Raw genomic sequence first — 11,359 nt, 5'->3', positions numbered from 1 at the left:
TGGTTTGTTAGGATAGGACAATATTTGGCTGAGATACAACTATTTGAATATCTGGAATCTGAGGGTGCAAAAAATCAAAATATTGAGAAAATCGCTTTTAAAGTTGTCCAAATGAAGTTCTTAGCAATGCATATTACTAATCAAAAATTAAGTTATATATATATATATTTCCAGTAGGAAATTTACAAAATATCTTCATGGAACATGATCTTTACTTAATATCCTAATGATTTTTGGCATAAAAGAAAAATCTATAATTTTGACCCATACAATGTATTTTTGACTATTGCTACAAATATACCCCAGCGACTTAAGACTGCTTTTGTGCTCCAGGGTCACAAATGTTCTGTTTGGACTTTCAACCGTTTTAAGACTGTCTAGCGCAGTGATGTTTGAAGTAAATGCTTTTCTTGTGCTTTTCTGCAAGGATGTCTTAATAAGGCAATCTCTTTGATTAGTTTCATTCCATTAAGATGTTGCAAACACCTAAATGGATTTCCAGGGAAATCCAGGGAATTTTCCCCCTAAAAATGTCCAGGGAAATGCAATACTATAGATTTAGCATTATTAATGATATTTGCATCACTATTACTCATACTAGGGATTAGTGACTCATCCTGCACCGTTTGTGTTTGTGTTGAGGTTATTGTGCTATTATTTGTTAAGTGACCAAAGTTTGCTTGTCAGTCCTGACCTTTGTTTGCATGCAAAGGATAATTTACAGTAGGTAAAACAGGTAGCTATTGCTTAAAAGCATTATTCAACACTCATACAAACCTTCTGGTAGGGACCTCTCATCATGCGTAATCGTCTGTGCAGTTTTCCAGAGATGAGTGACAAGTGAACCATAAAGGCCTGAGTTGTCATGGCGACGTTATGTATGCTGTCAACTAATTGAAGAGAGATCAACGTATCAAGCACAAGGGCTTTCAGGCCACCCCATAGGACTATTGACTTGAGCGGTAAGCATGATGCATAGAGCAGTAATGAATATGTTTACGGCCATCTTGAGGTTCAGTGATGATGACGGTTTGAAGATTAAATGGGAATGTGCTCTAATAATGTCTGCAATTACATACAAACTACTATACATGTATAAAGGTTGTGACATAAACTATTTGGATTTCACACAATGATTTACACTTTGTTTCCCCCCCCTAAAACAGGTGAAAAAAATCCAACAGATTAAAGGTGGGGTAAGCGATTTTTCAAAAATGCTTTAGAAAACTGATTCGGTTCCTTACGGATGTGTGGGACGGAGCTATCAACATAGGGGCGAGACCCTTTTGGGGTAGGGGCGTGTTTGTTTTGGTGATTTCAAATGTCAACATTGGCTACCAGAAATCGCTTACCCACCTTTAAGGGACCCAAGATATATCTAGAGACACTAGAATATCAGTTTCAATTTACCTAGCAACCACATAGCAACACCCTAGCAACTACCTAGGATTCCAGAGCAACTGTTCACAACTCTAGCATTTTTGTGAGGGGATTTGCGCAAGTATGCGACCACATAGCAGCACCGTAGCAACCACCGAGAACACACTAGCAACCACCCAGAATTCCCTAGCAACCATTAACAACACTAGCATAATGGCAGCAAGATTTGAGCAAACAATCAACCACATAGCAACACCCTAACAACTACCCACAATTCCCCAGCAACCAGTTACAGCACTAGCATGTTGGTGAGATCTGAGCAAATAAGCAACCACACAGAGCTACACCCTAGCAACCATTCACAACACTAGCATCATGGCGGCGAGATTTAAGCAAACAAGAAGCAATCAATCACAACTATAGCATTAGATAGTGAGATTTAAGCAAGTAAGCAAACACCTAGAAACCACCAAGAACACCCTAGCAACCATTCACAATGCCCGCACCATGGCGATCAGATTATACACATTATCTTCAACAAATGTAAAAATCTAGTTATATCTTACAGATAATAGAGTAATTTATTTTGGCAGAAACCTTTTGAATAAATACATGGAATTCAGCAATCAAAAAGAATGTAAATAAACCACAGCCTCTTTATGTGTGGTGACAAATGGAGAAGTTAGTGGTTAAAGATGAGTTTTGCAAAACCAGGAGTTCCTTCAGTAGAGCTTTCGATTTGTTTTGGATCGTCTAATGAACATTATTGTCTGAACAATCGACTCGCAGGTATGCCCGAGCATAGCATATTGAGCCGCCGCGCGTCTTGAGCTGTGTTGTCATTTGCATCAAATGAAATACACCGTATAGATGTGTGGTTTCATAACCCCTGGTTTCCGTGCCACTAATGAGAATTGATTTGGATATTGCTTTTCAACGCTGCGCCAAAAGGTGTATTTCATATTTTTCAACTTCACTCAGCAAAATGAACTCAAGCGATGTTAGGAAAAGTAATAATGTGGAAGATGAACATCATAAATCCTGCGTATTCTGCTCACGCTGTTTGGACCGAGGCTGATATTTCGCCGTACAGAGAAAGAACAAAATGGCCTGTGGAAACTGAGACTTCTTACAGAAATCCAGTACTTCTTCCAGAGGAACGCTCCAAACGTTCCCTCAGGATCAGCATTGTTCACTTCCACATGGCCCGATGCCAGTACATCAATTAAAGAGAATACAGAGGGAACGTCCAGTCTAATATACAGCAGAGTCCAGCCTTCTGAGGACACACTGTTAGTCTCATTTAAACCTGGAGGAAACAGAAAGTTAAAGGAATTTAAAAAGTGTTATGACGTGAAAGAAATATTTAAGATCCCGCATTGTGATTCTACTCTTGGTTAGGATCTTAAATATTTCTTTCTCTAGAAAAAACAACAACATATACATATATATATATATATATTTAATTATAATAAATATTTAATATAATAAATATATATATATATCAGAGACTTGAAGGTTGGTAAAATGTGTTTTTGTGATACTTTTATGATTTTTTTTCCAGAGCTGAAAATTAGCATTCTGCATGGACATACTCCTTAGCTTCTTTCATATAGAAGAAAGAAATTCGTACAGGTTTGAAACAACATTAAGGCGAGCAAATGAGGACAGAATCTCCATTGTTGTGTGACTGTTCCTTTAAATGTGAAATTTCTGAAATTATACAGTAAAGGAAGGATGTGCATGTTCTGACATGCTGCACATTATGGCTCAAAAATCTAAATTTACATGCTCTGAATGACTCTGTTAGTTTCGCTTCCTCTTTAATCATGGTCACATTAAATATTTTTTAAAATGCTTGTAAACAATAAGTGACCGAGGTCAATATCTAGAGAGCAGGCTTGCAGAAGTTTGATGGATTGTAATGATAGCACGAGACGTAACAAAGTAAACCATTTCACATAGTATTTATGTATATTATATTATTTATATTATATATGTATATATACCATTCAAATGAAACACGTTTTACATGTTTTTGAAAGAAGTCTCTCTTGCTTACCAAATCTGCATTTATTTGATAAAAAAAAAAACTGTAAAATCAATAATATTGTGAAATATTATTACAATTTAATATAACTGTTTTTAAATATTTTTAAAAATGTAATATACTCCAGTCTTCAGTGTCACATGATCCTTCAGAAATCATTCTAATATGCTGATTTACTGCTCAAGAAACATTTCTGAATATTATCAATGTTGAAAACAGTTGTGCTGCTTCATATTTTTGTGGAAACTGTAATGCATTTTTATTTTCAGGATTATTTGATGAATAGAAAGTTCAAAATATAATTTTTTTTGTAACATTACAAATGTCTTTACTGTCACTTCAATTTAATACATCCTTGCTAAATTAAAGTATAATTTACTTCTTTCAAAAAAATTCTTACTGATGCCAAACTTTTGAACAGTAGTTTATTTACATTATCCATCGCCAAGACTGCGGGTGAAATTTTAAAAAATGATTAAAAAAAAAAATTATATATATATATATACACAGTTCATTTAAACACATGTTGACCATAGTGGGGCAAGTTGTCACATAAAAACTTAAGAAACAAAACAAATAAATGTATAAAAATAACCTACAGATATTGTTAGTAATAAATTGTATACATATATACCGTAATATATAATAAATGTATTTATGAAAAACAATTCAGCCTCTTCATTATACAGTTGGTCCTTGTTTTTAGGTATCTCACTGCGGTTTTATTGTGTTCATTTATTTAGTACAAAAATACGATGACATTAGATTTACAGTGTAGTTTGGATGTTAAAAGTCAGAAAAATATTCTAATTTAGGAACTAGGCATTTGAAACCAACATACAAAACCACTGCTGGATAATTATTATTATTTTATTTTTACTTTTGACTAGCCTGGTCTCCCCCTACTTATTGTACATGATTACAGACTAATGCTAACCGTCCTGATTTGCAATCTAAACGACCTGTGGTTTTACTTTCATGCTGCATCTGGCGGTGCTGTTCGAGTTGCTGCTGGCGTTGTTATCCAAAGTCTGGCTGCTCTGATCTCTTTTCTGCTCCGAGCTTGTCAGCTTCATCAGGATGCTTTTATATGCCATCTTAATCTTAGGGACCTTGAAAGCGTACACTATGGGGTTAATGGCGGAGTTAGCGTGAGAGAGGAGGATGCCGACGTGAAATGCGACAGGGGGCACTTTGACAATCATGTAGTAATCCAGCGTGTTCATTATGTGCAGCGGAAGCCAACAAACAGCAAACAGAACCAGAACCAAAGCCAGAGAATAGGCCAGTCTCCGCTCCTTATGGTAAAATGACATGGACTCCACAGCGCGAATCCCGACTCCTTTTCTGAGCTGTTTGGATATCATATTGAAGAGCAACAAGTACAGGACCATCATGATGATGGTGGGTGTAAGGATGCAAGCGAGGAAGTTGAAGTTGACCATGTAGGACATGTGTATGACCGTTATGAAATGACATGTAATAGTGGAGTTTTCAGCGGTTGTGGTGTCTTTTTTGTGCCATCCAAGCATGGGAATGAGACCTAGTATAAAAGCAGAGAGCCAACATATAGTGACCGCGGTCCATAAGTGCTTCTTTTTGACTGCTCCTCTGTACCTGAAAATTAAAAAGATTATTAGAAAAAATTTAATAATAATTGAAAAAAAAGTATATATATATATATATTTTTTTTTTTGGTTTTTAAAAAAAAAAATTTTTTATACACTATACACAATTTATTGATACACAATAATTTTAAAAGTTTGGGGTTGGTAAGATTTGTTTTCTAATGTCTTTGAAAATCTTTTCTGCTCACCAAGGCTGCATTTATTTGATCAAAAATGCAGTTGAAAAATGGGAATATTGAGAAATTTTAAAATCATAATTTTCTATTGTAATATATTTTAAAATGTAATTATCCCTGTGATGTAAAGCTGAATTTTCAGCATCATTACTCCAGTCTTCAGTGTCACATGATCCTTCAGAAATCATTCTAATATGCTGATCTGCTGCTCAAGAAACATTTCTGATTATTATCAATATTAAAAACAGTTGTGCTGCTTCATACCTTTGTGGAAACTGCGATATATTTTTGTTTTCAGGATTCTTTGATGAATAGAAAGTTTAAAAGAACTGAATTTATTTAAAATAGAATTTTTTGTAACATTATAAATGTCTTTACTGTCAGTTTTGATCAGTTTAATGCACCCTTGCTGAATAAAGTATTAAAAGTATTAATGAACATTAATTTCTTAAAACATTACTGACCCCAAACTTGGAATCAGTTGGGTCATTAAAAGCGGGCATTTTAATGCTTGAAAATGATATTAAAAAGTGTAATTTTCAAAGGCAGAGCAAGTTTGATAGCAGATTATGAAAAGATTTCTGTGAAATCAATACATTCTTAATGTACTATAAGATTGTAAATGGGGTCCATTTAGATTTCATGTTGACTTAATGAATGTTTTTGCTTCAAGTTGCATGTTATCTCTGAGATCTAGACATTTGATTTCCTCCTTATCTGTAAGCTTGATCAACTTGGCTGTCACACAAGCAAGTCTTCAAATATGCATTGCAAAAAAGCATGACAATTATGAAATGTTCAGACCTGAGAGGGTTATAAACACGCAGGTATCGGTCCACAGCGATGGCCAGCAGGGAGTGAACAGAGGCCTGGGTCAACACAATGACCACACAGCTGATGAAGAGGCAGCAGTGGAAACTAGTCTTCAAGCGTCCGTCAACCACCACAGCGAAAGGCACGGCCACTGCTCCCACCAGAAGATCAGCCACCGCCAGAGACGCAACGAAACAGAACGTAGTCTGACTCAAGGCACGGCACGACCAAACCGCCCAGATCACCAGCATGTTCCCCAGGCAGCATCCTACAGCGATGAGCACCTCCAGGGAAGTATAGATCACCTCCTCACCATCAGCCATGATGAGAATAAGCACAGGAACTCTACAGGAACTTACTTAAAGTAGTGGTGGTTTAAATAGGAAGTTGTCTTCTTCACACATAAAGAAGCAAACATGCTCACACACACACGCAAATCATTTTTTGCAAGATCAGTACTTTGGAGTGACTTAAATATAGTGTTTTTTTTTTCTTTTCTTTTTTTTAATTAAAAAATAAAGAGAATGTTTTAGAAATTTGAAAAAAATGTTTAAAAATAAATTAACTGTTTTCAGCAAAAACACATTAAATTAATCAAAAGTGACAGTAAAGACATTCATGATGTTACAAAAGATTTATTTTAAATAAATGCTGCTCTTTTGAACTGTCTATTCATCCAAGAATGCTGAAAATATATATAATCACAGTTTCCACAAAAATATAAAGAAGCACAACTGTTTTCAACAATGATAAGAAATGTTTGTTTCTATTTTAGACAATCATTTTAGAACATGTTTAATTGTTAATGTTTATATTTAAAAATACATTCAAAAATAAGTTATTTTTAAATTATAATAATATTTCACAATTTTACTAAAATAGGAGACTTCTTTCAAAAATTTCACCACCCCCAAACATTTGAACAAAATAATGTATATTTATGATTATGCATTTTTAAGTCATTTTTAGCAGATCATTTAATCCAAAGCAACTTACATTGCATTCAAGGTAACGTTAGGCTATAGATTTGATCAAGTTCATGCATTCCCTGCGAATCAAACCCATGACCGTAGTACGGTAGTAGCATTGCTAGCGCCATACTCTGCTGTTTGAGATATCTATACATTTGTGTTTATAAATAATATGTGCTTGGATTTCTCTATTGGCACCTAAAGTATAACAATAGGCCTACACATACACCCTTGTAATTGTTAATGTTTATATTTAAAAATACATTCAAAAATAAGTTATTTTTAAATTATAATAATATTTCACAATTTTACTAAAATAGGAGACTTCTTTCAAAAATTTCACCACCCCCAAACATTTGAACAAAATAATGTATATTTATGATTATGCATTTTTAAGTCATTTTTAGCAGATCATTTAATCCAAAGCAATTTACATTGCATTCAAGGTAACGTTAGGCTATAGATTTGATCAAGTTCATGCATTCCCTGCGAATCAAACCCATGACCGTAGTACGGTAGTAGCATTGCTAGCGCCATACTCTGCTGTTTGAGATATCTACACATTTGTGTTTATAACTAATATGTGCTTGGATTTCTCTATTGGCACCTAAAGTATAACAATAGGCCTACACATACACCCTTATGGTGGTGTGCCATTAAATTGTGGCTAAGCTCGTGGCTGGTAAAGCTGCTGCTGTTTGATCGCTTCAAGAAGTGTGTCAACTACATCGCCATCGTGCTCTCGAGCAAGGTATGCAGTGATCAAAAATGATTGATTGATTGATTCAGTCAGTCAGTCATTCATTCATGTTCTTGGTCTTATTGTGCACGATTCATCAGTAGACTACATGTTATTGTGTAGAAGGAAAAAAAAAAGTTTAATCAGTTCAAAATCAATTCAAAATGTAATGATATCTCTGCCTCTAAAACAAATTTTCCTTTCGACTGACGTCACCTTGACCATGCTGGCAAGTAGCCTAATGATTTGAAAAGCAAGTGTTAGCATTGGGATATCTCCTCTAACTTATTAATGTCAATCACAAAGAGTAAGTTTTTTCCCCCATAACTGTTAGGCCTTGTTGTTATCAGAATGTGACGTTTGCAATTCACCCGAGAACAAAAATATGATTAAGCAAGTTTCATTTGACCTCATACTTCTCTATTCCTATGAAACAGCAAACAGTTCCCACTTAAAATGACTGCAAAACTCACTCGAACTAAAATTTTAGGCTGGTTTGCCGTCAAACAGCGCTCTTCAATGGCAAAATGACTGAGATGACCAATCAAATCAAAGAATGCGGGGGCGGGGCCTCAGCATTCACTATTCCAGCAGACATTGCAGACTTTAATATTTAATATCTGGTTTTCGATAGAAATTTTCAAAAGACCAACAGTAATATCCTGTCACGCAAAATAGCCTTCTCTACTAAAAATATATAAATAAAAATATAGAATGAATCATCTACGTGATTCACGACAACTGAATGGCTTTTTATGCACACATTCACTCTTAATCGTATGCCTATTTTAAAATGAAAAACATTATTTGCAAACAGTTCAGATTACAAACACACACACACACACACACACATTTGCAAACAGTATATCAAACACACACACACACACACACACACACACACACACACATACACACACACACACAAAGAAAGCCATTTAAATCGTTTAATTACTTAATTACTTTAAATAAAAAAGACCAACTGTTTTATCCATACAATGGGGGAAAACAGATATTTTTCAAAACCTGAAATTTAATCATATAGGTTTGGAATGACAGTAAATGATGACAAAATTAGATTTTTTTTTAGTGAACTAGACTTTTAATCTTACCCTATAGCGCCATCAGCTGTTAGATGTAGTGAATATGAAGTTACTTGACTTTGACATTACTATTCCTAAGTTACTTGACTTTGACATTCTATAAATCATTCTTTAGTTGTCTTTGTGTGGTCCAGCTAAAGGACCCCACAAAGTAGTATATTTCTGTTTTTACTATCTTTGTGGGGACATTAGGACCCCACAAAGTAGTATAAACAAGGATGTGTGTGTGTTCAGTACATTATGATTGTAATGCTTCATTATGAAGTATTAGCCAATTGTTTTAACTCATGTTCTAAAACCACTATATGACCCTTTTTAGTGGAGAGTAAAAATAGCTTCTCTATTTCCTCCCTGCCTATGCAGCTCTCACTGTAGTAGTCACACAGAGGTTTCTTGTCCTGTAAGCACAATGGTATCATGTGGAGGATTCATTTACATCTCTCTTGAAGTGCTCATTGCAGTGGGATGCTGTCTGGGCAACGTGTTGGTGATCTGGGCCATGTGGAGAAGTGGAGCCCTGAACAAACCCACTTTCTGCTTGATCGTGTCGCTGGCAGTGGCTGATTTCCTGGTTGGGGCTGTGGCCATTCCTCTGGCGGTGGTTGTGGAGAGATCCATGTGACGATCCCTTTCCATGCCTGTCTCTTCATCAGTTGTGTTCTCATCGTACCGCTGCAAGCGTCAGTGCTCACCCTCCTGTCCTGGCCATTGCTGTGGACCGGTGTCTGCGGGTTTGTATCCCATTCAGGTGAGTCGGCCTCGAGAGGCCACATTGTGTGTGTGTGTGTGTGTGTGTGTGTGTGTGTAAATGTTATTGCAATACGGCTTTTTTTCAAAAACCTTTTTTTTAAACCTTTCTAATCTAATTTAAAGGGGTCATATGATGCGATTTCAATTTTTAATTTCTCTTTGGAGTGTTACAAGCTCTTGGTGCATAAAGAAGATCTGTAAAGTTGCAAAGACTAAAGTCTCAAATCCAAAGAGATATTCTTTATAAAAGTTAAGAGTTAACCACACCTACCTTGGTGATTTCAAATATCAACATTGGCTACCAGAAATCACTCATCAGCTTTGTAGAAATCGACGCGTTTCAAAAAGGCGGGGCATAGAGGAGAAACGATAATGTACAGTATGTGGAAAATAATGTGTTTTTTGAACTTTAAACTGCATAAACACATTTCATTACACCAAATACACCAAATAATGTTATTTTTAGCAGCATCATATGACCCCTTTAATCTTACTGAGGTTGCAGTTACACGGTTATGGCAGTAGGGCGCCTCAAAACACCACAATCAAAGTCTGAGAGTAACTGAGGAACTGTATGACCTCTCTTATGGCTGATTGTGGATATTAGTGCACGTGTATGTGTAGTTTAATGCACAATAATATGTCTGTACCATATTTCAAATATGAACCTGCAGTGATTTGCAAAACAACTTGTTTAAATAAAAAAATAAGCTTCATTATATATGAGATGTTGTTTGTGACCTTCATAATGTCTATGCAATGTGCATAATATTCTTTTTAGAATAAGTCACTGAAAGCTTCACTCTTTATTTAAATTTTTACATTTACATTAAGTCATTTAGCAGACGCTTTTATCCAAAGCAACTTACAAATGAGGACAATAGAAGCAATCAAACTAACAAAAAAGCTATAATATGTAAGTGCTGTGACAAGTCTCGGTTAGTCTAACTTATATGTATGTATATATATATATATATATATATATATATGTGTAAATTTTTGAACAGTAAGATTTGTAATGTTTTTTAGAGAATTCTCTTCTGCTCACCAAAATACAAAAAAAAGCAGTAAAATTGTGAAATATTTTTACTATTTAAAATAACTGCTTACTATTTGAATATATTTTAAAATGTAATTTATTCCTGTGATTTCAAAAGCTGTTTTTTAGCATCATTACTCCAGTCTTCAGTGTCACATGATCCTTCAGAAATCATTCAAATATGCTGATTTGCTGCTCAAAAAACTTTTATTATTATTATTAATATTTAAAACAGTTGTGTACATTTTTTTCAGGATTCTTTGATGAATAGAAAGATCCCAAGGTCAGCATTTATCTGAAATAAAAAGCTTTTGTAACATTTTACACTATACTGTACCATTGAAAATCTTGGAGTCAGTATAATTTTTTTTAATAAAAATTATAAAATTTAGAAGTTATAGAAATTAATACTTTTATTTAGCAAGGATGCTTTAAATTGATCAAAAGTGGTGATAAAGACATTTATAATGTTACAAAGACTTCTATTTCAGATAAATGCTGTTCTTCTGAACTTTCTATTCATCAAAGAAACCTGAACAAATTCTACTCAGCTGTTTTTAACATAATAATAATAATAATAATAAAATTTTGAGCAGCAAATCAGCATATTAGAATGATTTCTGAAGGATCATGTGACTGGAGTAATGATGCTAAAAATTCAGCTTTGAAATCACAGGAATAAATCACATTTTAAAATATTTTCAAATAGAAAA

At 34.6% G+C, this 11,359-nt stretch overlaps 1 protein-coding gene across 1 annotated transcript; it reads right to left on the bottom strand.

Moving 5' to 3' along the window:
* Positions 1-4,108: 4,108 nt before the first annotated feature.
* Positions 4,109-6,370, bottom strand: LOC107744409 (adenosine receptor A3-like). The gene is made up of 2 exons (XM_016558039.1): positions 6,039-6,370; positions 4,109-5,047 (listed from the first exon to the last, which is right to left on the bottom strand). Exons 1-2 carry the CDS (start codon positions 6,368-6,370, stop codon positions 4,384-4,386), a joined length of 996 nt encoding a protein of 331 aa, XP_016413525.1. The 3' UTR covers positions 4,109-4,383.
* Positions 6,371-11,359: the final 4,989 nt, after the last annotated feature.

The sequence above is a fragment of the Sinocyclocheilus rhinocerous genome, unplaced genomic scaffold, assembly GCF_001515625.1.
Source record: "Sinocyclocheilus rhinocerous isolate Xijiao unplaced genomic scaffold, SAMN03320098_v1.1 scaffold1488, whole genome shotgun sequence".
In the NCBI taxonomy this organism is placed as follows: Eukaryota; Metazoa; Chordata; class Actinopteri; order Cypriniformes; family Cyprinidae; genus Sinocyclocheilus; species Sinocyclocheilus rhinocerous.
Note: the sequence above shows the minus strand (reverse complement) of the source record. Positions and strands in the feature narration are given on the sequence as shown.

Excerpts from the sequence above, each read along its gene's own strand:
- LOC107744409 (XM_016558039.1), bottom strand. The coding sequence starts at position 6,370 with ATGGCTGATGGTGAGGAGGTGATCTATACTTCCCTGGAGGTGCTCATC. Across the intron at positions 5,048-6,038 it reads CGTGTTTATAACCCTCTCAG|GTACAGAGGAGCAGTCAAAA; the intron begins GTCTGAACATTT and ends TTTAATTTTCAG.